Source organism: Eimeria tenella, genomic scaffold, assembly GCF_000499545.2.
Source record: "Eimeria tenella Houghton genomic scaffold, Eth_scaff37, whole genome shotgun sequence".
NCBI classification, from domain to species: domain Eukaryota; phylum Apicomplexa; class Conoidasida; order Eucoccidiorida; family Eimeriidae; genus Eimeria; species Eimeria tenella.
The window spans coordinates 252,804-279,971 of record NW_013543286.1 but is presented as its reverse complement, the minus strand read 5'-3'; the positions used below and the strand labels follow the sequence as shown (position 1 = coordinate 279,971).

Below are 27,168 nucleotides of genomic sequence, written 5' to 3'. Positions count from 1 at the left end.
TGCACACATGAGCCTCGGTGACTGCGTTTGCTTCTGCTGCGCGGCGGGCCATTCTACATATCTCACCAAGACTCTCCACCTTCGTTTGTTGTATCCCTTTGTTTGTTTTCGCTATTGCTAGGGGCGTGCTGTTCCGGCGATTTCGCTGGACCTGCACCTTTCCTCTTCCCGGGATGCGCAGCCGCCGTGGGCAGAAGGAAAGCCTAGGCCGTTGCTTGCCGAGCCAGCGGCACTTTCAGCTGTCTTCAGACCGCCACTCTGCTTCTTACCCTCGAACTAACTCACGTTTACTGCTTAGCGCAGCAACACCAGTGTGCATGCGCGCGGCATGTGATGGTGGGTTCTAGTCATATGCAGGAGCTAACGGCAAGCCGATTCCCATTTTGTAGCAGACTTTCGCTGATGGACGAATGGGCTTGCGGAGGTTTTCTTGTGTACCATTTTTCGCAACAATAGAAGCGCAACATATGGGCCACTTCCCCCGTAATCGTTGCAGACCAGGAGGGATTGTTTCTGTTATTTTACCCCTTCATTTGTCCCGCTTTTCCGTCTCCCAGAACGCACGCCGGCAATTGGAGCCCTGAACACCTTCAAAAGCGTTTTAGACGAACGCGGAACTTCCGCGTTGGGGATTCAAGATCCTGAAGGGCGTGTGGGCCGGAGTAGACCACTTCCTCTTTTCAATATGGCAATTGATATTGCGGGCTCCCCGTGCCTATTTATGGAGGGGGAGGGGCTGTTATTTGTGCTGCTAGGCGGCTTGACGCTGCGGCAGCTGCTTAAGATGCATTCGTCCTTAAAGAACCAGCCTTCGTTTCCGGCGGGGGATGTCTCTGGCGAGAACAGCCCAGCGCCACTGTCACGCATTAGTCTAAGCGGCGGACAGACGCGTTTTTCCTTCATTTCTTTGCTCTTCGCGTCTTCACTGTGTGCGTTTTACCCTTAGCACGCAATTCCACCTACGGTATTTAGCTCATCTTTGCTAGTCCGGTGCCTTTTCCCTTGCACTGTGTTTGTGACTTGGTTCATTTCATGATTTCGCGCTGTTACTGATTAGGAGGGTCGTGGAGTTGTTCAATTACGCTATATGTTACACAATTGTACTCCCTTTTGGCATGTTCGCGTTGTGCACTGCGTTGTCTACTGCGGCGTGGCTGTTTGGTAATGCGCTTCAGGTCGGGCGGTAGCCTTGTTTGGGACTGCTTTTCTGTGCCGAAGAGTGCAGCTTCAGACTGCAGAGCTGCTTTTGGCTCCGCAGCACAAAGAGGTGCCCGAGACGCCGCAGCACAATGCAGCCGACAGTGGAGAGGCTCCGCCCCCGGCATTCAACTTTTCGCTTGATGAAGAATGGATTGTCTATCTGCTTGATTCGATACCTTCGCTCATCTTCTGTAGTGCTGTTTCTCTCGTTATTCTCTTCTGGGCGAGAATTTACTACGCAGCTAACCTTGTGGCCTACCCCCTGTTCTCGTGAGTCGGATTCGACTTTAGGAATCAGCTGTGCCGCGGAAACCGACTAGTCCAATTTTGTCCGTATATTTCGAAGCAAATATGCAAGAAAATAAATCTTGTTTGTGCCACTTACTGACGCCAAAGATGTGTTTGTTTGGCTGTTTTATTGCAGGCGAATGCACTCGGTTCTTTCTGTGGTGCTATTTGTGTCTTACGCTTTCTGTGTTTCTGTCGCGGTGCTGCTCCAAGCCAAGAGAGCTGCTTGCGCCTTCCTGCAAGGACTAGAAGCGCTGCTGTTCGGGACGGAAGCCATCGCTTTCCTCTTTTATGGGATCAAGGCAAGCACGCCGTGTGCAGCGCTGATCTCTGTTCAGCGCGCAGAGTAGACGATCCTTCGTCCGAAGAAGTCTTATATGCCACTTGGCACCAATTAATAGAGCAGGATAGAGGAGCAAGACATCTCGGTATTTCTGCTTTCGTGGTGGTGGCGCGCAGGTGGCGAAAAAGGTTTCGGAGAGAGGGAAATCTGCCCCAAGAAAGAGCAGCATCGTCAGACGAGTACGGGCTACACGTTCTGTAGAGATTGCGCTGCTTTAGCTGCGCTTTTCCCCTAGTATTGACTCTGTTTGTACAGGGTGTCAAAGACTCAGCCAGTATTGATGTTCGTTATGCTAGATCTACCAGAAAGCGTGATTGAAGACTTTCTTTGTGATGAGATAGGATGGGCGTTTGCATCTGCTAATGCTGCACACCGGTGCACGTAAAGAGAATGTGCACGAGAGCCCGCGCACCCACGGCCTACGTTGTATTTTTTGTGTCCGTGTTCAGGTTATCTTCTTGTCCATGGTTTGCCCGGTGCTGTTCGGCCTGCGGAGTTTCATGGCATTTAAAGGTGCCACACCGCCTCTGCATCCTCTGCACACTTTACCGGAAGGAATCGCGTCTTCTCAGTTACTAGCTGGACAGGTGCGGCAGCATGCACGAAAAGTGCGGTGGCGTGAATAGTGTGCACTGTGTGACGGCCGATATCATTGTTGACTGAAAGTTGTCCGTGGGATCATTAGTGCTTGCAATGGTGCTGTCTCTGTTTCATACCAGATTTACTTCTTGACAGAGTGGGTCCCCACGTTATTGATTCTATTTACGTTTTGGCACCGAAAAGGAGGAAGTGCGAGAAGCCAACAGCACCGCCCCTCGACGGTGCCTGCAGAAGCCGAGGAGGAGATGGTGGCAGTGAGTTGCTTGCATGCACGATGAACAAGACAGTCGCATAGCACTTATTTTTACTCTGCAGCCTGTTTGGTCCAATGATATATCTCTTGAAGCTAATTCTGCTACCTCGTACGTGCGTACACGTTAGCACACGGACACTGGTGACTAGGATATGTTGCGTCGGCTGAGGTTTGTCTCAAGTAATCTAGAGGAAGAAAGGATTGATGGGGCGTTGTTGTTGTGTACACACAGGGTAGCTTTGACTCCACCATAATGGCTCCTCTAATGCAGCAGAATGTCTACCCGTTTACTCCGTCTCCCCCGCATCCACAAGCGCAAGGAGATATAGCCCACGGCGCGGTAAGGTGTAGGAGATAGACAGATTCAACAAGTGGTAGACTGTCCCTAGAGGTGCTTAGACTTCAAGATAATTTGTCAAGCTGAGCTGTGCAGTACGCTGTTGCGTGGCATCTTGCATTGGTTTGCGGTGAAGAGTTGGTGACTTCTTGCTTTTGTGCTCAGGCCATGCCTAGCGAGGTTTATCCTCAGTTTATGCACCCTCAGGTTCCATATAGGGACTCCTTTTCGAATTACGGCCAGACGACGTCGCCGAGTGGCTACTACAACGCTCAGTATCCCCAACAGGGGCAGCACTAGCGGTGTAATGTCTGACGCGGCGGCCTTCGAGGACGTATGCCCAGCTGTGCCTCGTTGTGAGCAAGCGTACACGCGGCTTGTTTCCCTTGCTGTTGTGCTGCTGCTGCAGCGCCGCAGCGATCGATAGCTACAATATGGAGGGTTGCGGTAGCTGATATGCAATGCCCACTCCAAAACCGCCCAGCGCCTTCAGTGTACTGCGGCCTCTCGTTTTAGATCTTCCGCCGCACAGTGGAGGACCTTAAGTGGGAGGTAGTGGGGACATTGCTGCCGTTTAGCGTCTAGAAAACGAGAACAAACTCGTGAAAAGCTAGAAAATGTAAACATATTCGTCATTTCAGCGGCCCGGCACACGCACTGTATCGTCTTGCGGTGCACAATATGCAACGTGACGGCACACAAACTGAAGCCCTCCTTATTTGAAGTGGATTAATGTTTACAGCGTTGTAGAGGGATGCTACTGTTAGCGACAAAAGCATAAAACGAATTCCCGAGGTTCCCTCCTATTGGTGTGCAGTACAAAGAGGGAAGTGCAAACAGTGCTCTGTACGTTTTACCAATAGGATTTGCCTTTTAGTGATGCCGCCTAACGGCATGACACTTTGATTGATAGTTTAAGCATGGTAGTCTGGGGCCATTAATTTGGGGCCTTCGAGAGGTAGCTTGAGAGAAAGTTGGTACGCCCGTACACACAGACGCTACGGCCTGCTGCTGGTTCCAGCGTCTTCGTTAAGTCCTAATGCCGAAAGAGGAGCCACCTTCATTCTATTAACCCTCAGTTTGGCAGGTTGAAAGAGCCTTCTGTACACATAGCATGAACGCCTCGCGCTGATCTTCGGATGTAAACAACAGCCAGAGAGATGCGCACTCTAAAGGTGCTCCAGCATCGCTGCTACGGACGGATGACTTGGCCGCACAGTGAGAATCACTTTCCTCGCCAAACATTTCTAGGCATTGGGTTGTAACTTTTTGCAGTTGCACGGCTCGCAGCGGCGACTGGGAGCGAAGAGATTGACTTTGCACCTTCCAGGGCCCCAGTATCACTGATGCTTTGCTTTCCATGGATTTCGGCTCTGGCAAAGCGCATTCTTCCTCTTGCTTCGCATTAGGCGCGAGTGCTTTCTCCATATCGGACCCTTTGAAACTCTTTCCACCTCCACACACCAGAGGACAGCAAGAAATAGCCGAGCCCGCATTTCTCAGACGACTAGGGCCGCAATGCCACCATCTCTCAGCGCTCAATACGCTCAAAGGAATTTTAAGAACAAGAGGGTATTCACGAGATGCGGATGATGGCGTTTCTGGCTCGCTGAGATAGCGGCGCATCTGGCTCTTAAGAAATGAGCCCGTCAAGTCCTCCTGGAGCATTGTGAGAATTGTACATAGGACATCTTGTGGTCTTTGTTGGTCCGAAACGAAACCTGGTGCACTTTGTTGCTCCCACAAGTTGGATTCTAACTTGGTTAGCACACTCCAGGCATCGACAGATTCGTAGCATGCGTGGTCAAAGCTGATGGGAATGCAGATCTCCTCAGGAACAGCGCGACAGCCGCACCAAATCAAGTTTAGGTAAACAGTTCTGGGGGACGTCACTCGTGAGTGATTTACTGCTTTCGGTGTAGTTGTCAGCGCCAGCAATGCTCGCTGACCCGTCCGGAAGCCTTTAAACCGTTGAAGGGAGACGCCATTGGGGAATTGCCACACGATTTTTGCAGTCATGAGGTCGCTTCTCAGAAATGCTGGAAGCCCACGAGTGCTCATGGCTGTCAGGCACAGATCTTGTCTGTGCGAAAGACGCTTCAAAGACGAAAAAAAATGCAAAGAATGACCCTTATCCATGGGGAGCAACCGAATGTCCTCCGCAGACTGAAAGCATCACACGGCAGAAAGCGCTTTGAATTTTGAATTTGCCACGCATTAATTAGTGATGTGCACGTTATTGGTGTTGCCTTATTGCGCTTCCGATTTACTCTTCTACTGAACTGCAAGCATTCAAATCATCTTTCACTTCCTCTAAGCTCAGAGGTGTGGTTAGTTGCGGTAGCAACTATCAGCATGTGCAGCGCCACTTAGTTCGTACAAACAGCTACTTCTAATCGAGCGAACGCTAGAGTGAACAATTGCAGAACACTTGCCCTCGAAGCAACCACTCTTCTGCCAAGGAGGAAGTCAACGAATGTTAGGGTCCAAAGGTACTGAAAGGCAGCGTGTTTATCAACTGTGCTCCTCAGGGCTGCTGAAGTTGGAGGAGTTGCCAACCAATACGACACTGCAAGTAGCGAAAGGGCATATAGAGCTGCTGCCGTTACTGCAACGGCATCTGAAAATAAGTCCACATGACAGCCATTATGCAGGGAGAATGAACAAACAGACAGCTTGCCTATATTTGTCGATTTGACAAAAAAATTACTCGACACAGATGCTCAATGCGGCCAGAAATTCTCAATATGCATGGTGTCCCTCAGCAATGTCATATGAGAGTGCTCGTGCAACACTTACAGGCTTATCTACAATGTGCCAGAAGTTGTACGCTGCATCTGCATGTGGGAGTAGTCAACCAAAATGCCAACCGAGTAGTTTGCCTTACCTCCAACCCGAAAACCAATACGTGTATAACTCTCCTCTGTACGGACGCCACATACAAGGCCAGCGATAAATCCCGCAGCAACAAGGCCAGCAAGTGAGTTTGCCAAAATAAAGCGCTTTTCCAGACTGCTGCTCATGCCCAGAGAAGGAGAGCCTTGTGTGACCAGGTCTGCAAGACAAAGACACGCCAAACAAAGGAAGTCTTCATAACCCGACGGTACACCGAAAATACTTGGACCAGCAAAATGTCTGATAGGCCCCGCATTGAGATTGCAGGGCTTGCATTAGCTCGCCTCCCCTGCAGGATCTCCGAACTCCCCTACTGAGGTTTCAAAGGAGCTTTTGCAGGACCCTTTTAGTCAGCCATGTCTAGGCTTACCAACAAACGAACTGCACACAAGCCGCAGGAGCCTTCCACGCTCCTCCAAACCTTCAACTGATGGGTCTCGAGCGTCTGATTCAGGCCGTAATCGTTGTAGCTGCGTACATTTGGCGCGAGACGGCACATACTTACGAAAATTTACGATGCTCAGGGAGAGACACTTCGTTGTTTGACGTCTAAAGCTACCAACGTGTGAAATGCTGCCCAAGCTGTTTCCTGTCGGCCTATTGTCGGCTGAGCTCACCGCAGAGAAGATGCACTGGCGGAGGTCTAGATCTACGGAATACTTTAGGGCTCTCCATTTTAAGAGAGACGCCGTCAGTTGGATGGCTCCAACACATAGAGAAAGAATGAATGAAAGAGCTACGGCAAAGCCGACGAAGAAACGGGGACCTCTCTCTCCATCGAACAGGTATATCACCACCACCAGAGCCAAAACCGCCAAAAGCAAGCAAGCAACTATGAGAACATGTAGCCTGCGGCCGAAGGCGTATCTGCAAAGCCATATAAAAGCGCACACCTACGTGTTCAATGTCGTGCGATACTAAAGCCTCCAGTAGGTACAATCACATACAATGCCGCTGGCAAACGTGTCAATCCCAGAGAGAAAATCCTACGCACATGAGGGAAACACCATCAGCCTGCTGTACGGCTTACCCAACAATAGCGCGGTTGACAGCTTCTATAGATTCCACGGAACGATTTGGCATCGGATCTGGGTTTTGCAAGGAAGAGACTGAACTACTGCATGCTTTGGAGGGTTCAGACAAATCAACTTCACAGAGGGAGCCGCTGGTTTGACGACTTGTCTGCAGACCGTCGACCTCATCGGCCGCAGTCTCATGGGCCGGCATCGTGCTTGACTCCTGCCAGGCATCTGCTTCAACAGAGTCTTCGGTAGTGTGAAGTTTGTCACATTGTGACGGCCGCCTTAGCCTAGCCCCTGGCACTTCTTTAGCTGAAACAACGAGATGAGGTTCTGCTCGTGTGGTCACACGGAGCCGTTGCACCTTCGGAGGTAGTTTCTCGTCCTGAGACTCCTCAAAAACAACGTATTCACTTTCGCCAAGGAAGTTGCTACTTGCGCTGCCGTGGCCCGGGTTTGCTGTTCGGTCGGCCCATTCTCCAGCGGTCGAATCGCTCCCAGTTGCAGACTCAGCAGGCGTCACGGTGATGTCCTTCTCTAGGATTCCCTGCTGCTTTTGGAAGTTCTGAAAGAAGAAACATGAAAAGCAAACAGGCAAATTAGCTTTCCTCGATCTCTTAAATTTTGTATGCCCGCGAAACTTGAAAAGTACTGGCCGTGCCTTCTGAATATGCGATTCCTTAGTAGATAATCCAAGAATGGGAAACATAGGAGCGAGACTCAAACAAAAGAAGTATCTCAACAGCAAATCATATGACACTGAAAGCAAGGTAGGTGCTCCTAGGAAGAATTGCCTAAGGGTGAGTGAGGTTGCAAGTCAAGAAGATTTACTAAGAACAATACGTACCACTTTCTGGCCTTGCAGTGCCAGTGACAGACACCGTCGCGTTACGGGCAAACTTGTCTGCAAGTCGTCGCTTTTGACTGACTGAAGGGAATTGAGACGAGTGTCTACGGCCAGGGCAGCACCATGATGAAGCTCACTAGTGACGCGCACAGCTACAGCGCCGGATTCTGCAGGCGGTCTGGATTTGTCACTTGTGTTTATGTATACCAACTGAGCGCTGCTATAGCTATTCATCCTTGACTGGTCCGACGGGGTATTCCTCTCTTGGGATAAGGGACCTGCGAGGCTTGGCGGCACTTCAGGCAACTGGCCTGACGGCTCAACACCCTGCGTGTAATGCTTGCGTTCTTCCGCTTGTTCTACTTCTTTGAGTTCCGCAGGCTCATTCCCTGCATATTCTTTATACAGCTCACCATCAGCTTCTGGTGTTGACAATAATGCTGGCTCCTTGTTGTTAAAAGGGGACTCGCAGGGGCTGTTTGAGCAGCAGTCATCGGTTGAGAAACGCACTTCCCACTCCGTCGGATCTCCCAGTCGGAGCATCGTGACCCCTTCATAGATTCCATCTACTTCTAGGCGTTCTGGGGATAGTGCAGGGGATAAATCATCTTGCGCATTTCCTCTTTCACTTGACGAAGATATTGAAGCGTCTTCGGCAAAAGCTATCCGGCTAGTACCTTCATTCATTCCATCTCTGTCGATTGAATGGAGCGGAGAGATGCCCAAGAAATCTGCCATTCGTCTTATTTTCTGGTCGTCGCTATCTGCGCTGTATAGCTCGCGGTGATCGTTCTCATCATCAGATTGGCTGTCCTTGCTTGGAGCACCAGTTTGACTCTGAGCAGAACGATCCGAGCGTCCCCAGACAGCATCAAAAGATCCTGGAATATCTTCAGTCCCATGTTCCCCAGATCTTTTGCTTGAATTAAGGCCTGGTCTCTCGGCTTCGAGGCTTTTAGGACTTTCCTTGTCAATGGTATGAGGGCTACCTGTGCCTGCAGGTACTACAACAGTTGCTTCACCCTTCAGGTCTCCATCACTGGCAAAGGCTTCCCATTCCTTGTTGTCTTCTATTAGGGGCGGCGGTGACTCGGACTCGCTTGCGTCCTCTCCCGCCCCCTGTTGGTCTGCATAAATGTGGATGTTGTCCTCCAGTAATTGTTCTTGGTCTTCCCAGTCATGCTCACGCACAATGTTTTCCAACAGAGTGGACCTCTGGCGGCGCTTCGACTTTCCAGGTGGAGCACTTATCTCTATCCCTTCGCTTTGAGACGAAGATGAACTACACCCCAGTTCTGCCAAGCGGAAAGGGCTTGTTGCCTTCAGCTGCTCCTGAAGCCGTGTTTTCTGAGCTATTGACTCTGCTGCTTCCAATGAAAACAGCGTCGCTATGTGTCGGCGATCTTCCCTATAATGACAAGGGCGCACAACCACACTTTGAGACCATTTTCAAAAGATAAGCCTCTGAGAAAAAATGAGGCAAAAGGACTCGGGAAAAACGGTGCTATTGACTATCTACAAGTACGCAGCAACAAAAGCGTTCCTAACAGTGAGGCGGAGCAGGAAACTAAGGCGAATAAGAAGCCAGTCGAGGTGATGCCCGACCTAACGGAAACCTGGCTTTCGTCTTCTGAGGATTTCCTAAGGGCTGGCACCGGCCTGCCCCCTTCCGCAGAGGACGCACAAAGACGCAAAGGAGGAATGTAAAGAAAATGCTCAGGAATAAGTCCGTCCTTCTGACTTTCTACTTTCTTCTCTAGCGGCTGTCGAAATGTAGAGCAAGGAGTAGAGGAGGATGAGATTGGCGCTGGGTCTGCGAAACACGCTCAAGTAGAAGGCATTGCGCAAAAACAGTCCCACGCCTTTCCCTCCGCAAGCTCAGATCTCTTATGCTGTAAACATCATGCCGAATTTTCAACCAAAGGAAAATGCGAACCCGCCTAGTAGAGTATTACTTCGAACCGGAGCATCAGGCAAGCGCGCATGTTTTATATCCGTGTCTCGCAGCTGTGATCCGTCACTTGGTTTTCTTACGGCGGCTGTCAGTCAATTATGTATGAGGCGTACCTATGACAATTTCGGGAGGGTCAGCAGATACAGATACAGATGTGCAATCGTCCTCTTGCTGTCTCTCAGTAAAGGTCTCCTTCGCGCGCTCAGCCCCGAACACATCCGCATCGCCAGTAGTGGATGCGAAGTCCGCATCCACCAAACCTAGCAAGATTTTCTCAAAAGTTGGCGGTGGAAGCCGGCGAGGTGATATCAGTTGTCGCGGGGGAGGCCTAAAGCCACTGCTGGGAACTTCACTTGTACTCTTTTCCCTCGGGACTAGCATAGCCCCTTCTTTTCTTTTCGAGCTCTTATGGCTGGGCTTGTGGCTCCTGTGGCGTTGCCAGCTGCTGGACTGTCCTCTTTTCTCTTCCAACTCGTCGTGATCCTCACGAGACTTTCGCCTGATACACGTTTCACGAGAGCGAGTGAGAATGGCATACTCTTGGGAAGACGTCCCGTTTTGCTCTCGGCTCTGGAAACACCTCTCACTGTCACCGTTGGCGTGGGCAAGCGAAGCCTGCGACTGTGACGCGGTATCGGAAGAAGATCTTAGCCAAGCACAAGCAGCTATGGTTGGACTGCTGACTCTGCGTCTGCCGGAGAGCTGGGACATCACGCTAGGGCTCCGAGAGCGCAGAGATTGGGGAGTCTTGGGCGAACGCTGTGACAGCAGCTTCATGAAAGCAGGGGACGTTGGCGTTTCTGTCCCCGACGGTAAATGCCGTTGGACTCGAGCGGCTGAGCTCACAGTCCTTCCGGACTCCCGTTTCAGCTCACCGCCGTCCCCTGCATTTCCTGAAGAGTAACGGGAAGGAGAAACCTCACGAACAGGGACCGCCAAGACGGGAGGACGCACTCGAGCTCCCAAGTTTTCGTTTTTCCCTGTGCTCATCCTGGGCGTAAAGGAGTACATGTGTAGATGGTTAGCATGTCGGATGGTGTCTGGATTCACGTCCAGCCGGCCCCAGCATACACCTTTTGACCCGGTCCTCGCTTGTGCTCGAGATCAAAAGAAATGGCATGTCTACTCATCTACATAGGGAAGAAACCCTTGTTTCTGCCCTTTAAGGGGCTGTTAATGAGGAGATGCAACGCGAGCCCGTGTCAACTGCCGCTAGTCTGTTCCAAAATTGACGTCCTCCATCGCCAGATGAAAGCACAAGCAATTTCAAAAAGCTCCTATAGATTAATTTAAAACAATAAAGCTAATTACATCTATGTTTCCACTTGGTCTACCCGTGGGAAAGCTGCTGAACACTGCTGAGCGAATTCGCTGAGGGGAAGGCTCCGCAGGCTGTCTGGAAGGGTGGTCCCAGAAACAAGCGTCTAAAATTTAAATTATTTAAATTTAAAAGGAGAAAAGAGTCAAACTGGGACAAGATTTCTTAGAGACTGCAGCAAGGGTGCCAACGGTCACTGGGCCCGCTGGCCTGCGATCACCCCCAGCGGCAGTGGTCTTGCGCTGCGCCCTCTTGACCACAGAAAATAAGTTTTGCGCTATCAGTTTACACCACATATGCAATCCGAGAAAGAACAGTTTGGTATTCAAACGCGAGTCGCATCTCGCCTTACTGTAGACAACGCAAAAATCCGAAGCGTCATTTCAGTGTTTGTGCTTGTAGCCTTAAGGCGCCAGTGGGTCTGTGGACTCAGATCGAGATCTCCTTAGCTTGCGATTGCTCCATAATTGTCATACTCTTCAAAATACTAACATAAACAAACATATCTCAGCTTATTGTCTTCCCTCCATACAGCCGAATGCAAGTGAGCTCCGGAGGCAGTGCACGGTTGCCCCTGCAGGGGAGGACCACTTAACGATGGTTGAAGAACGACCAATACTATCCTTCTAGCTATCACATTATATGGAAGATGTCAAAAAACCTCGGTTTGTCCAGGCATTTAGGGCCTTCGGGAGACCCGCAGTCTGTGAAGGCCCCAATGGCTCAGGAAAGCCAAGACGACACATCACCGGCCGACCTTGGCTTGGGCGTCAACACAGTAGAGGAACAAGTAAGCGGTCTAAAAATCCTATGGAGCTGAAGCGAAGCTCAGCGCCCTTGTGTCTCATTGTGTTGCCCTGTCTGTGTGTTTGCGTATACGGCTGTACAGCTCGAACAGCTGACTCAACTAGTGCAGACGCTAACGGCACGCATAGCTAGCGAAGAAGACTCTAGAGAGCTCTTGAGAGCCCAACTTGATGAAGCATACGCGGTAAGTGCGTAGTGTGAGCGGATCTGAATGCTCTCACATGATCCCCTAGCTACCAGTATGCATGATCCACTGCATGCTGCTTCTCCTGTTAAAAGCTCCCGCGAAATCTCGTTTTTTGTCTTAATTTGCAGCAACTAGCAGATGCCCGAACTGAGCATCTGACCTTTCCCTATGAGGGGGGTCGTTATCAGCAACCTGGACCCACGTGAGAGGAACTTCATCTATTTTTTCCAGCTCATGGCAGAAGTTTAGCTAGCTAGAATACGACGGTTCTTGTTCTTTAAGTGGCCGGCTCTTTCATTGCCATTGTGCGTTTCGCTGCAGGTGGCTTGAGCCAAGCCATGAACAACTCACGAAGGTGAGAAAGAGAGTATATTCCCTAAGTTTCCCATGCCTAGAAAAGGGCTGCACAGAAACCTGCGCCAGCTTCTTATTTCATATTTCGGTGATGTCATCTTCAGGCTACACGCACAGCTGAAGAGCTGCAATATTTGCTGGAACAAGAGCGCGCAAGGAACGCGGAGATGCGCATGCAGTACGAGAGACAGCTCAAGCTCATTCGGAACGGAATCCAAAAGGAAAAGCGCGATTTGAAACAAACGCTAGTACAACAGGTTGATTTCATCATACGCAAGTACAGAAACCTTGCAACAGAGGCTGTCGAAACAGCGCGTCAGGAGCGTCAAAAAGTCCAAACCGAGCGAATAAAGGCCCGCGAACTCGCAGAGACAGCATGCAGAAACTTTGAAAAAGATTTGAAGGAAAGAACAAAGGTGCGTGCTTCATGCAGTAACCGAGTGCAAGTTAGAGAAGAAGCTTTAAGACACCTATAACATATCGTCTTGGACGAGGCATTTGCGAACATGCGCATCCAGAAGGCTCTCGAAGAATACCGCCAGTTGGCGCAGGAAGCCCATAAAGCAGCGCAAAATGAGCGCGAGGAGCTCCGGACTAAGTGGTGAGTCGCCTTGCCAGTGAGATTACTTTGCTTTGCAGATCCACGCTATCAGCAGAAAACACAGGAGCTACATGAACAAACAAGAGTCCGAAGTGCGATTTCATGTTTTTGTGCAGTGCAAACCTTGAAAAGGCAATGATAAGCAAACGCCAACAATTTGATGCTCTTGTTGTCCGGGTATGTTTTACCCGAATCTCTAGGCGTCTGTATCTTAAATACTGAAATTCCAGTGGTGCATTTTGCGCGTTTCTACATCTTTCTATCACTGCGTGGCTCGTGGACTCCTCAGGAGGCAGAGAAGAGAATACAGTGCTATAGGCTCAGCCACCAGGCTATGAAGGAACAGCTCGAGCGAGAAAGGAAGCATTTTGGAATAATGATGGGTGAAATTGCACAGCGGGTGAGCTATCCTGCATCTGTCGAGTTTGTCATGAGTGCAAAGCTGTGACGGCATCACCAGGATGAAGGCAGCACATTAGCGTAACATGTATGCCTAATATTCAAGTGCCCCAACAGCCAACGCAGCATTTCTGAGCTAAAGCGCCAAACCAGCAAAATTCCGGTGGCGAAAGTACGCAAATGTCCGCATACAGGTTGAAAAAGAGTGCAGCGACTACGACGCCGCAATGTTGAAGGCAGTCGCAGTATTCTGCAAGACGAAGGGTTTAGATGTAGATGAATCTACGCTGCGTCAGCAGCTCGGGGATATTCGGATTCAGCGGCTAAAGGAATCTGGCCACGAATTGCATGTAAGCCAGCTCAGGCTGCCATATTTCATTAGGGCGAGCAAATGCACTACGTAGGCCTCCTTGCATGTATCACAAAACCTCAACAGTTCAGTAACCGCTGCGGCACCTAGCTATTGCTTCTGCAGCTTGTATATCTGCTTTCAGGAGCCAGAACCTCGCCCACTGACAGTAAAATACGGGTTTCAAGCAGTGACTCCTGGGGGTGCCAGTTGATAAGCATTTGTAACAACAGTACACCTCCTACACGCATTTGGGTCAGCAGCAAACGAGCAGATATTAACTCTTTCAAGGAAGTCTGCAGTATTCCTATTTTTCCGTTTTTTTCGAGAAGCTTGAATTTGTATAAACGGCTCCCGAACCTTCGCGTAGCCTGTTCTGGTAGTTCCATGTGAGAAGGTATTCATGAGTTAATCGAATAACTAATCATGCGGATCTGCAAGCAGCCCAAAAACATTTATGAACGATAGTTCATTGTATCAGCCATAGTGCTCGCTCACGCTGCACTTACTGTGCAGCTGAGCAGCTTGTTCAAAGTAGTTAAAAGCAGTCAGTGCCCCAGGATCTGCATCCTGCAGAAGTACATGGGCCCGAATCTTGACACGTCAGGAAGCATAGCATAACCGTGCTTAAGCTTCTCGATTGAAAATAATGCAGAGCCACTTTCCCGTCCTGCATTTTCATGCGTCGTCTCGTCTTGATTCGCTGGAGAGCCCTCTAGTCTGACTTCCGGAGGCCATTCCCCATCAAATAGTGGCAGCGTCTTCACGTTCCCTTTTGCCTTCTTCAGAAATTTGTCAATGACCTGAAAGGCATTCAAGGCCCGAGAAGCATTAGGCTCGACTCAGTGCCTGAACACGAGTGGCCTGGCCTCTATGCAGCTACGGGGTGCCTGTGATCCGTTGTCTTCATGTGCCGCTCCAACCTTCTGGTCAAAACATATTGCAAACCATGTATATGTGCTAGCATTCGACTCTAAGACCTGAGCCACAAACAATCCTATGTGCCACCTCTGCTTGCTTCTACGGTGACGTCGCTCGGGCTCGATGTTAAGTGCTTTGCACTTACGCCATCATTCTCAAGTTCAGACAGCGAACATGTTGTATACAAAAGAATGCCATTTTTCTTCAAAAGCTTCGACGCAATAAGTAGCATTTTAAGTTGCCTTTCTGCGTGGGCCTTTGGAGTGCCTGTGGAACCGCACTGCATGACATACGCTTCACTGTAGCGCAAGCAGACTTCCCACAGATAGTGATGACCACAGAAGCCACTGAGATTAAGTGCTAGTTAGTTTAGGGTGTCGGTACGTCCTCCACGCATAAACTTGCAGCAACTCTCACCCTGCGACCACTTGGCAACTGCGGATCCTCCCTTGCGGAGGAGATGTCTATCAGACGAACAAGGGGCGTCTAGCAGAATCCTGTCGTACGGTGCGAAGCGTTCTGAAGGCTCAACCATAGTCAACCCAAAATTCTCTGGGAGATTCCAGCCCGCATGCATTCACCGAATGCCTATTGCTTCCTTAAAGGGAAAAAGAAGTACTATTTCCATAACTTAAGTAGTGGTGGGACTGGGCCTAACGCGTTTATCTTACCAAATGCACCACCCTTGCAAACATCTGCACAGCTAAACTGTAGCCGTTGCCTGTGCACATTAATCGGTTGCACCTCAAGAACTCTATTCTTACACTCAAGCTCGGTTATAATGTGGGCGCGCAAATATCTGAAACGGCCCTACGCTACAACGCAGGCGGCTCACCCTGCAGTGGCATACGGTGGAAGGAACTTTTTAAGTGTTGCCTGCAACCTGAAAAAAATATACGGAAAGCCCCTCACTCCACACTCTGGCTATGCAGCGGCACAACGGTCACCGTTAGAGGCGTGTTTGTGATCACCTGTATGAATGCCAAAGCAGCTTACCGCGACAGTCGGTCTCGGCTAGCATCGTTACATACCAACAGTCCCCCTGCTTCGTCATCGTTGTCAATGCCGTCGATCTCATATGACATACTGTTGCTCCCGATGATGTAAGATGGAAGCTTTGCTTGTGACATCATGCTCGAAATAATCAAGGATTTACCGCCTGGTGCCTACGAATAAGTACAGTGCGCACTTAAACACATGCGTCCTTGGCTTAATGTTTACAATTTTGACTGGCAAATATTTCCATATAAATGCATCACCTCTCCAAAATGAAATTTACAGTATGCGCTTACTCCACTACAAGCCAGGTGTTACTTACTGCGCACGTGTCAAGCACGACCTCTCCAGGGCGCGCTTCAAGGACAAAGGCAGCGAGAGCCGAAGCACCGTCTGAGGAAGTGTATGGACACCAGCACATGGATAAACCAAAGCATGCACGGACAGAGGACTCCACCCGTGGGCGATTGTTTCCAAGAGAGATAAAATATATACACAGAGCTGCCGAGGTACAGAAAAAACTTACCCAGGAAGTACGTTTTGGTCCTCGCCTCCTCTATTACGTGGTCGTCATCGACAACGGCTACGCTTTCAGTGTTGTTTCCATGTAGTGCGGGGCAGCTGCTGGCCTCAGCTTTAGGCTGGGACGGGACTGAAAAGGGCCCATCACTGACGTTGCAGTCAGTAGGCGCTGCCGTTGTTCCAGACCCACAAACTGTGGCTGCTGTATTCGTGTTAACTACGTTATTCTCCTTAAGCGGTGCATTATCTGAGCAGGTGAGGCAGTTGGGGATTATGCACGGAACGAGCCGCTGTTTCCTCAAAAGGTAACGAAGCGCGCTGTGGGATATGTTTGGGGCAACAAAAGCCAGTTGATTGGGAGCTTCAGAAAGAGCTTGAAGCAAGTTACTCCAGCGGTCTTTGCCATATTGTTTGCTGTATGTACTGCTCCAGCTCGCCCCGCCTCGTGCGCTCATGCTGTCCCAGGGGCCAAGCGTCTAAAACAAGCTGGAGTGGCTACAGAATTATAAAACGAAAGATGCGAGAATCAGAGAAGATATCATGTCACTCGCCAGGTGATTTCAGCTCTGTAGTTCCACCAGTTATATACCACATCGGCTCAAATCGACACACAAAACATGAAATTTTAACGCCATCGCACGGCTCATGATAATCCTGTAAAGTGAAGAACTACTCATATCTTCCGCCTTTAACAGTATGTACTAACTATAGACAACCCTTCGCAACTATACGTGAAACTGAGGCATTTCCGTTGCGGTGGGCATGCACGGCAATGAATGGGGCCATCGAGAGCTGCATAAAGTGCGTGTTCGTTCATGCTTCTACCAATTCGAGGTATTTCTTATATAAGGTGCTGTTAAATAGTACAAATGTGCAATACAAAATAAACTAACTCCCTTCCCCAAGCAACTTATGAGTCGGATGCTGGGGTCGGCTCGGCCTCACACTCTTTGGCATGGTTAGGGACAAAGTTGCGAGCCACTCGATGAATTCATGATCGTTTACTATGGTCCGAGCTTAAAATTCATGTTGAAGCGTCGCCTCTGAGTCAGGCTCCGGAAACGCTGAATTGGACAGGTTGCAATCGACGCAGTCTCCATGGGGTGCCCCCAAAGCGGCGGTCTTCTTTTCCTACAACTTCGTTGGATGGTGAGAAATGTGTGCCTTTGTGTAGCTTGTTTTTTACACAGGTGGTTTCTGAACCCACTAACTCTAACAAGTGACCTCCATTAAGATAATAGCGTGTCAAGTGCGCTTCGGCGCCAGCGACCTGAAACCCTCTCATGGAGCTGAAGCCGCAATCAATTTCATATAACTTTGATGTATACCTATTCAATATACAGGCTGCCCTTATAATTGTTCATGATGGGCCAACGGCGCCTTGGTTAGGACGCACAGGAAAATAGCCAACAGCACTATTGGCGTCGCAGAACCAGGTGCTTGAGGTTAGGCTCAACTTTGCCCACCAGAAGCAAGCGATGTTGGATGGACATGGATCTTAGTGCTAGAGTTCTGTCCGCGGCATTGATACTCAAGAATCGCAGGGAAGATCTCTCGAATGTAGGCACCATGTGGCGATACGCAGAATGGTTTGGCATTTTTGGATACCTCTGCAGGAAGACAACCCTGCGCTTCAAGGGCCGCTATGATGTCGAGCTTCTGGCTTCTTGCTGGCCTTGCCGTGAAAATCAGCGCCCTCACATCGGTTCTGTGAAGTTCGAAAATAATCAAACATTATTGCTCCATGGCGCGAAGCAGGGAATTTCAGCGGGTGCAACTCTTTAGTACAGAGCTGCTATGCAACTCTTTAGTACAGAGCTGCTAGCAGACAGACAACACTTATAGAGTTCAGAGGTACTCGTGATTCCTGTGCAGCATTCCTCCAATTTTCGCTAGTAGAATTCGATATAACAGGGCTGGGGCTAGAACTATTGGCTGAGCAGGGCACCGCAGTGCTGAAACGTGGGCGAATACACAAGGGTCAAACCATTTTTACTTTTTGTGCTGAAGGCATGGAATAATTTCTTATGGGGCTAACGGTGCCTAAAAGTACATCACTGTTGAAGGCGCGAGTGCAGCTAGAAGCATTGAAGCTACAACCTATGCTGGATGCAGCTGCACCGTGTCTTCACAAGGAGCTGCGTTTGATGCAAATGTTTCAATAATACAGTGGACAAATACTACCTGCTTTGAGCAGGGACTTTCAAAAATGCTGCCTTCCTACAGCCTCCCATTTAAAGGGTCTTTGGCTTTGCGGTGTGGCTTTGCGCCACAGTCCATTGCACAATGGGGCAATGAACTAATGGCTGAAGGCAGCGCAGGGACCTGTAAGACGACATATGCATGGGCATAAGCCTGTCACCTGCTCACGTAACCTGTGCTCGGCACAATGCATCGATAGACCCCTCGTCTGAGCCGGCGTTAGCCGGCTGATCCTCAACCTCTACCTCTGATGGGCTACCCAGAGTAATCTCTACGTAGCCGAAAAGTTGCCCTGTCTGGAGATGTATTAACCTCCTGAATACTTCGGCTTTTGCTGCCAGTGTCAACTTTAATCAAGCTCGCGAGGAATGACGCGCGAGCGGGCTCACCATGCATCCGCGGAACTTGCGCATGAAATATCTCTGTCAGTTTTCGTCAGTTTTCGTTATAACCAAGAGTGCCAACTTACCTCAAAACACGTAAATTTACCGCTTTTATTTAAGGAGGCCTGAATTGTTGGTAGCCACACTATTTTGTCCTTGCAAAACTTCGTAGCATGTCTCTACTCCCTAATGCACACCAGCTGCCGGCATTGCTCCAACACGATACGCCATGCAGGGCGTCTACAATAAATGCGAAGCTGCAACCCAATAGAAGACTTCCGTATCTTGTCATAACTTCTCTGGATACTGTCAGCATCACCGCCGCCCAATTATGCTTCAGAATGCCAAGATGGAGGACGTCACTCACTAGCTCCCCCTAGTGAGTGGTGTTGTAGTCTCATTGCAGGGTGCTGTATGATGCCATACGTCTGGTTACCAAATGGCTTTAAAGCATCATTCGCGGCTACATAGCCTCAATGTAGACAAGCACAATAGACTGTCGATGGCGAGAGTAAGTGATAGCAATCACGGAAAGCTTTGCTAGATGAAAATCTTGCCTAATGAAGGGGATGGACATCCTATCACACGAGTATGGCGCTTCATTTGTAGGATTGTGCTCAAACTGCGGGAGTGAAGGTACTTGTGAAATTTTTGTGTGTATTTGGCTTTTGGATGCAGTGTTGTCATGATGGGCAGCACGAGCATGCTACCAAGGGGTTGCAGGTGACGGCAATTTGTGTGCCGCCAACCAACTTTAAGGCGACAAGCAACGCAAGAAAGTTAGACACTTCAGAACGACCCTAAATAGTCAGCATTTACGAAAAAGAAGTGTAAAATTATGTTCGTTTTTTCCAACTGCAAATATAAAAAATCACAGCCAAAAGGTTGGGTGTGAACTCTGTATTATGGTTGTATGGATTCATAGGGATTTACAATTTTAGGTTCCACCACACGTACGTTTATTACTGTAGCTAAGCGCAGTGGCTGCAGATGAGCTTTATCAGAAGGGAGTAAAACTTGTCGGTTGAAGTTTCAGAGCTCATCTCAGTGTGTAGCTTAATGAAAGCACCTTTACTTAGTGTTTTAATGCCGAATCCTGCTGGATGAAGAACGGAAAATTGGCGCAAACACCAGAGTGAAGGGAGCTCACATTTGCGCTTTTCCTTGAAAAAGAGCAACTAAACTGCAGTGCATAAGATTAAACCTCCGGCCCACGGCAGCCGTTGTAACGTTGGCCAGGTACGTCTTGACAGCAGCGGCACGGACATCACCGTACCTGCTGCTCCATCTGCAGCGCGAAAGCAGGCGCGTCAGAGGACACAGGTAAATCCATGCTGACCGCCCTTTAGAGGCGACAGTGCCGTGCCAACTGTGCTGGATGACGCAGTACTCCGCTGAGTGCCTCTCATCTACAAGTCACCCACTGCATGTACGAACCGCCCCCTGAAGACGCGCAGTACGCGAAAGCGTCAACCTAGAGCAACGCAGGCAACCTGGAAGAGCCGTTCGCCAGGTCGCCTATCGTTTCCGTGGCCTGAAGATGCTTGCGAGGCAGGCAAGCGTCCTCTACTGGGGAAATAGTGTGCCGGCTGTGCTTGCTGTCTGATGCACAGCTCAGTGCTATTAGCCCCTAAACAAGCCTTATGTTTCGGTGTTCAGGGAGCTACTTTCTACTGATCTATTTCGGGCGAAAATGCCTCCACGAAATCTGACACAAGTAATTACAGCAGGGCCTCACATCACCCCGTGCACCTGCAGACAGAGTTCACTTGGAGCTTCCCTGGGTCTTGCGTGATCGCACTGAGCAAGATTAAATCGTTACAACCAGACGAACTGTGCTTCCAGTTGCTCATCCTCTAGAGGAGAAGACGGTTCAGTTTAGTGCAGCTCGTCCAAGCAAGATTTCGGACCGCTAAATCTGCACTCCTATTACGGACCACACTGCGGAAGGTAGGGCATGAGGTGGGCTAGCATGAGCTTGTCAGCCATTAGTGAGCGCTGGTGGCCTAGCTCTTCTGCCGCCTCTGCAGAACACGCTGCGCCCCGTGCTGCCTCGAACACAGGCGTGCACTCTACACACGAGCCCTCATCATCACTCAACAGCACATTCTCCTTGCGCCTCCTTTTTTGAGGCCCGGCAGAGGCTGTCGGAGTTTCTTGCAAGGTGCTGCCGTTTAGCTGCAACGGGTCTATGTGTGTCACGAAAGACGCAGCCCGATTTGGCTCTCGAGACGCGAACTCTACGCGCGCACAGTACTCTGAATCCAAGCCGCTAAGCGCTAGGGTGTCTTCATCTGCATGGACTGTATACACGACGTCTGATTTGCTTCCCTGTTTGACTTCAGCTTCCGACAAGCTCATCTGCCGCTGAAGCTGACCCGCACATGAACTTGACGAGTCGGAAACTCCCTGAACTGAATATTTTCGCAGGCGCTTACCGGTGCGACTGCCCTCGACGCTCTGACTTGACGCATCAGCTGTTGACGCGTGCGGGTTGGTGTGCTCAGTCACATATCCACTCCGTTTCTGCTTAGTCGGTGCTGCGGAGACGGCTGGCACAGCCGTGTCCGAAGAGGAGTGCACATTACCCATAGGGCAGCCAGGGGCACTGCTACAGGACCTCGTGGCAGCAGGCGTCTTCGGCCCCCACTTTCTTAGGCGAACAACAGAAGCAGGAGCTGCTGCCAGGCGGAATGTACACGAGGCGTTGAGCATGCGTGCAGTGTCCTCGAGACGCATCATGTCGCCGAACTTCGTCGATGTCTCGGCAGTGATATCATACAAAGGGACTGCATCTGTGGTCTGTGATGCTGTTGAGTCAACGGCGCCTTCTTGGCATACTTTCGTACAAATCCCAGAATCGTTTCCTGGAGGCACTTGCGCAGCTACGGAAGCTGATGCGGCGCCGCCACCAGGCGATTCACCCGCCGGCGGCTGCTCTGCTACAGCACTCCCTGAAGAGTTCCCGTTGAACGCAACTAGGCGTCGCCTATTGAACTGCTTGAAAAACATTGTGCGAGAGGCCCTGAGGTGCTCTGTTAGGCTGTAGCTGATGAGCGGCGAGGGCCGCTGAACAGATCCCGGACGGCACATATAAAGCGGAGCCTGCTCATCGTCATCGTCGCTCTGGAGACCAGCTTTTAATTCAATCCTTGGTCGTGGTGGCAAGCATTTGCATGTCTCCCTGATATACTTAAGAAAACGACCCCATGATTGCAGTGCAGCACTCGCTGACAATCCGAGACTCAGCTGGCAATCCTTGGGATGTGAAATCTGTCCTCGTCGCAGTGCACCAGGAGGGTGCTGCAGATTCGCTGGACAAGGATGCTGCCTTCCTACTGAAGTTAAGAAGGTTGAGTTCTTCGCTCGACGTCGACGTCTATCCCCTCGTGAAGCACTGCTGGTGCTCTGTGCCGTGTCAGAGTCTGAGTTGTCGCTTGGGGCATGTGCCCACCGTGTTCTGTAGCGGTTGATGCACTCCAACGTCTCTGGAACCATGCAAGCGGCGAAAGCTTTCAGCTTACTCTCCAAAAACTCAATGCCGCTGCCTGACTGGGACACGACCTCAGATGCGTGCCCGCTTGTCTCAGTGTTGCTTGCGGATTTCCGTGCCGACTTTTTTGCAGGGGAAAGTCTCAGGAGCTGGTCTTTCTTCGCAAGCATCTGCGCTATCCACTTGGATTTGAACATGCGGATCTCCTTAGATTTTCGAGAGCTTACACGATACTCGGTGATAAGTAGACCATCACTGGTGTGGTCGTATTCTCCCTCGTCAATATAAACGGCGACTCCATCGTCGCTCTCATCCTCATCGGAAAGTAGCACCGGAGTAGAGGGCTTTGAAGACGTATTAAGAACAACACCTGCTGTAGCTGGGCTGCGCTTGCGGTTGGTAGAGCAGCGCCCCTCTTTGTTGGCGCTGGTCAAATCGCTGTCCGGCAAAGGCAGCGTTTCAGATACAACGTGAACTCCGTTGCTTCCGCAGTTGCTCTGATTTGTGCTTCCATCATTCGTATACAAGGTCCAGCCTCCACCAAGAAATTTTCGGCTTGCGAAGCCTGTATCCGCTGGACTGGCTCCGGCGCATGGCTGTGGCAGTGTGCCTTTCAAGGAAAGCGCCATAGACTGGCTCTGGTGATCAGGAAAGTTTTCGTCTGCCTCTGTGCTCTCGGAAACCGAAGGCAGAGAGCGAAATTCCCTACGAATTTCGCAGAGAGCTCCTCTTTCTAACGAAGCTTCCCGCCCAGGACACATTGTTGTCCTCTCCTCGCCGCTGATGATGTAGTGTCCCTGCAGCCTCTTCTGTTGAGAGGTCTAAAGACTGCAGGGTACACAAATGCGGCAAGGCAGGCCGCAGCAGATTTAGAGACGCGACTGGAAGCTTGGCTGAGTGCCTAGGACGCTAGCAGCCATCAGGTCACGGGGGATCGCCCATGTGGGCGGCAGAAACGAAAGAGCCAGTGCTAGGCCCTAGCCCGCTCTCACATCATGGTATACATGGAGTTTTCGGCCCCCTTCTTTTCGGGAACGTCTCGCTGTTTTCGAAAATCCAAGTGGCATGAAGACCCTGGATGCTCAGGATATCACCCTACAAACTGGCGGCCGGGCCAGTAGCGACGCCTGCCACTGGGTTCAGAAGCCACAGGCGCTTGGACCATGCGGCCACAAAAACGCTACAATGATGTCGCGTACTCTTGGGCTCTGCTGGCCAAGATTGAGTAGAAGGTTATGACGGCTGCCTGCCGCCTGGTAGGGGCCAGATTGAAAAAAGGATGCTGAGCTGACGCGTATTCAAGCCAAAGAACCTCAACATGAAGCCTACAAGGTCATTTCATCGACAAACAAAATTTCATGTGCAGCACTAAAATTTGCAAAGGGCCCACACTACCACCCATAGCTCTAGGAGGTGGGTCTTGGGGGCTGGTGGCTTTTGGGTTCGGCGGCACAAATCGCCTCCTTGGCGCTTTCAGCTAAAACGAGAGAAAATGCGGACTAAAACACACACTCTATTTGCTAAAAATGCGAAGTACACTGCAAAAATTGGAATTTTCAGCATGACAAGGGAGGGAACAATGCTCACTCTAGGTAAATCCGACACCTCCACCTACTCACTGCCTCTGGTGATACTAGCTCGAGATATGTTGCACGGCAGCCAGCTCCTGTGCGCGGATCACCCATGAGACTTACGAGCCACTCCAAGCTTTTCTCTCCGAATTTTTTGGCTTAGTTAGAACGTCAGTTGGCATTAAATATTATGGAGTAACTGAAATGAGGCTCTGGTGTCCTGTTGGGTAGAACCGCTGCACATATTGAATAGCGAGATCTTTGTTATCAGGCTATGCATATATCAAGTTCCGTGGGTATGCCTTGCGGTAGATATGATGGTATGGCCTTACTTACTAGGACAGAGGCCACACGTCAACGATGGCGCGTGGCAGGCCTATGCATACATAGAAAGAACATCAAGCTACTGCTGTGCAACAATATTTACCTCGAAGAGAGGAGGTTCTTACATTTAGCTGTGCCGCTGGTAATCGTTGCTGTAGTCTTGCTGTTTCACATTTTTTCATCGCGGCGAAAGACACTTTGCAAGCTCAGTAACAGTCTCGTTACGCAGTGCGCTTAATGCAAAAAGAATCGTAGATGGGCATTCAAGACGAACACGAGCGCGTTTACATGGCAGTAAAGAAACTTCCTCGGGTCGGTTCGGCATCGGGGGATAATCCTCTCTGTCTTCAAATGCAAGAGTCCATTGCGTGAAAAGCAATAAGAGAAAATGTACTTTTTTCCTCGTGTCCCTCATGCCTTCTCAATTGACTAATTTTTGAGTATTCGCAGTAAAATGAGCAAAAGAAGCTAGTGGCAAGGTTCAAAAGAGTGCTGAGGGAGCCACTACATCCTACAGGCCGCTACTTCTGAATGCTCTAGTTGGAGCTGCCGCCAACCTTGTTTGTGATTCCCTCGCGGGCCCGTCTCTAACTTTTGACTTCAGAAACTAGGCACGCTGCCACATTGCTCATAGTATTTTAGCCTAGTCAAGCGTTTCAGTCTTCCACACTATCTCAGTGGTTCTTGTCCATAAGATTTCCCTCGGCAAGAACAGGAGGTCACTTCAGGATTATAACAGCCTGGTTATTCTTTCAAGATAAAATCAAGATTTCTGCTCCGCTTCTCAGCAGCTGCTGCGCAGCCCCATATGCAATAATTGGCTTTCCGCACAGCAACACGAATGCAAAGCATTAGGCTCTGCTACACACTTATTAAGTAGACCATGGCAGTGCGGAAGACGGTCAAATGCAGCAAGTAAGATCAAATCCCACAAGACGCGACAGGAATTTTCCCGCAAGTGAACTATGGGCCGAGATCCGTGCTACTCAGCCTAAATTCGAGAATTTTGAATGAGCGTTCGGCGACAGAGAGCCATAGCTGGTCTAAAAGCGTTCAAGTGCTGCTGCCACAACGCACCAGCTGGCATCTGGACTTCAGTTATTTTTATTCATTCTAGATGTCTTCACCAAGTCCTACATTGGGCATGCAATGTGGAATCGAAGGCTTGTACGATTGCCACAAATGCGTATGTGCGCCTATACGTAAACCTATGGAAGCGAAGTAGCAGGCTGTCTCAATTGAGCAATTCCCGTCAATTGCCTAGCTGACGCTAACAAAGCTGTGCTGTTCGCCAAGGGTGACGAGATTATTTACTTGAAACTATAAAAGACACACCCGATTGGTGGATTCGGGTAGCAGACTCGAAGTCACAAAACCCCTCAAAGTACTACTGCGGATATGTATATGCTTCACTCCAAGAGGTGAAACCTGCTGCGCTAGTCTACCGTCAGTGCGAATTTGGCAAGATTTCATGTCAAGGTAATGCTGTAAAAGCAAAAATTGCAACAATCGTTAGCAACAGGTGGTACCGAAGCTGCTAATGTACCATGACCCGACAAAGGCAACCTGTGCTTAAGTAGACAGCCTGCCGCCACAACTTTATCCCTGCTCTCTTCTTCTGCATTTCTGTTTTAATATTTTCTGTGCTTCAACCTTTGCCCTTAGTGCACCAAGCAGTGGATTCATTGCCAAAAAAGGCTCAGGGATTATGGACTTTGTGGTTCCACATGCAGAAGCCTACGTGGAGTTGACGGCAAGTATACGAGCCTTCGATTCCCTATTTCACTCTACAAATTGTCATTTGCGCGCCCAACGTAGGACGGACTGAATTATTACCAAAAACTAGCGGAATAATTGGAAGTTGCTGTTCACAATGTTTATTGAGAGTGCGCCCTATCCGTAAACGGCACGAAGCATGCATCTCATCCTGAACCCAGTTCTACTTCATGTAGGTGGCTTATATGGTGGTGACAATTTTCAAAGTATGAAATTGATTCAACCGCTTAGAATAAACACCACTCCATCCAGAGTTTACCAACGAGACGCTGGTTCCTGCTTACTAACTCAAATCCTCGGATGCCTCACTTTGCTGAAGTCTCCAAAGCTTTGTTGTTGTTAGTCCACGCAAAATTATTCAGTGGCGAGGGTGTTGCTCACCTTGCGTGCATTTAGCCGAGATGAATGCGCAACTTGGGCATCCAGTAGCATGGTTTTATTCACAAAGATAGTTCTCCGTACAAACGAGACCTTTCTAAAATATTTACACAAGCTGTTTCTGGAAAGCGCATCCTTTGAAAGCAACTCTACTAGAGTGGCTCCGCCTTTGGACGATAGACCTGGATTCATACTGAGATGGAGGTTAACTGCCCTGGAACTTTTGAGGGCATACTAACTTTGCTTATAAGGGGCTGACAGTTCACGTCCTTTCTCGGGACGAACCAACAGCGCCCGCACAAGTTGAGTTTGAAGCGCAGGCGGCACTCGACCGAACTTGCTTTTCAAGCAGCGCAAAAGTGTGTGCAGCTCCTCGAGGGGGTCTTCGAACACGAGACTGCTTTTGATGAGCACCTGAATATTTGAAAGTACGAACACCAAGATGTTGTGGGGGGCTCTATAGTGACAAGTCCTTGCGAGCACATCTGAAAGTGATCGTTTGGTGCTTTGACACGATATGTTCCTGTCAACACCAACTTTCCAATCCCTCACCTGAGACATGAGTGTTTCCACTTCGTTTTCGGTGAGGTTACAAACGTAATCTACTAGCTCCTGGTAGCGCAGACCATACTGTAGATCCCTCCGCATTGTCTCTAGAAGCTTTTGCACTGGATTCGCTTGCAGTTTGTTTTCAGTCCCGCTGGCCCTTTCTGCGACATGACCAAGTCCCGCAGCGACGGTGGCCATCAGATCTGAGTACCACGCTTCTATAAAGTCAGCCATATCCGCCTTTCTGCAGGATTCTGCTCCCTGCATCAGAAATACATGCTATGCGGACCGAATACATCCGG

General features: G+C 49.9%; 6 protein-coding genes across 6 annotated transcripts; 2 read left to right on the top strand and 4 right to left on the bottom strand.

Moving 5' to 3' along the window:
- Positions 1-685: 685 nt before the first annotated feature.
- ETH_00011810 (uncharacterized protein) lies at positions 686-3,321 on the top strand (the record flags this gene model as incomplete). Its single annotated transcript, XM_013376573.1, has 8 exons — positions 686-929; positions 1,176-1,470; positions 1,625-1,790; positions 1,948-2,010; positions 2,281-2,418; positions 2,551-2,685; positions 2,917-3,024; positions 3,187-3,321. 8 exons carry the CDS (start codon positions 686-688, stop codon positions 3,319-3,321), a joined length of 1,284 nt encoding a protein of 427 aa, XP_013232027.1.
- Positions 3,322-4,089: 768 nt separating this feature from the next.
- On the bottom strand, positions 4,090-10,747 carry ETH_00011805 (uncharacterized protein; the record flags this gene model as incomplete). The annotated part of the gene is made up of 8 exons (XM_013376572.1): positions 4,090-5,187; positions 5,964-6,076; positions 6,287-6,386; positions 6,534-6,783; positions 6,947-7,500; positions 7,783-9,190; positions 9,388-9,595; positions 9,850-10,747. 8 exons carry the CDS (start codon positions 10,745-10,747, stop codon positions 4,090-4,092), a joined length of 4,629 nt encoding a protein of 1,542 aa, XP_013232026.1.
- Positions 10,748-11,703: 956 nt separating this feature from the next.
- ETH_00011800 (uncharacterized protein) lies at positions 11,704-13,965 on the top strand (the record flags this gene model as incomplete). Its single annotated transcript, XM_013376571.1, has 10 exons — positions 11,704-11,844; positions 11,944-12,045; positions 12,177-12,250; positions 12,370-12,403; positions 12,507-12,818; positions 12,921-13,003; positions 13,120-13,180; positions 13,293-13,403; positions 13,597-13,752; positions 13,897-13,965. 10 exons carry the CDS (start codon positions 11,704-11,706, stop codon positions 13,963-13,965), a joined length of 1,143 nt encoding a protein of 380 aa, XP_013232025.1.
- A 334-nt stretch (positions 13,966-14,299) lies between these two features.
- On the bottom strand, positions 14,300-16,645 carry ETH_00011795 (uncharacterized protein; the record flags this gene model as incomplete). Its single annotated transcript, XM_013376570.1, has 8 exons — positions 14,300-14,554; positions 14,818-14,939; positions 15,090-15,191; positions 15,344-15,393; positions 15,508-15,555; positions 15,669-15,838; positions 15,991-16,061; positions 16,195-16,645. 8 exons carry the CDS (start codon positions 16,643-16,645, stop codon positions 14,300-14,302), a joined length of 1,269 nt encoding a protein of 422 aa, XP_013232024.1.
- Positions 16,646-20,704: 4,059 nt separating this feature from the next.
- Positions 20,705-23,029, bottom strand: ETH_00011790 (uncharacterized protein; the record flags this gene model as incomplete). Its single annotated transcript, XM_013376569.1, has 1 exon — positions 20,705-23,029. The coding sequence occupies one exon, from the start codon at positions 23,027-23,029 to the stop codon at positions 20,705-20,707; it is 2,325 nt and encodes a 774-aa protein (XP_013232023.1).
- A 3,522-nt stretch (positions 23,030-26,551) lies between these two features.
- Positions 26,552-27,100, bottom strand: ETH_00011785 (uncharacterized protein; the record flags this gene model as incomplete). Its single annotated transcript, XM_013376568.1, has 1 exon — positions 26,552-27,100. The coding sequence occupies one exon, from the start codon at positions 27,098-27,100 to the stop codon at positions 26,552-26,554; it is 549 nt and encodes a 182-aa protein (XP_013232022.1).
- Between the last annotated feature and the right edge of the window lie 68 nt (positions 27,101-27,168).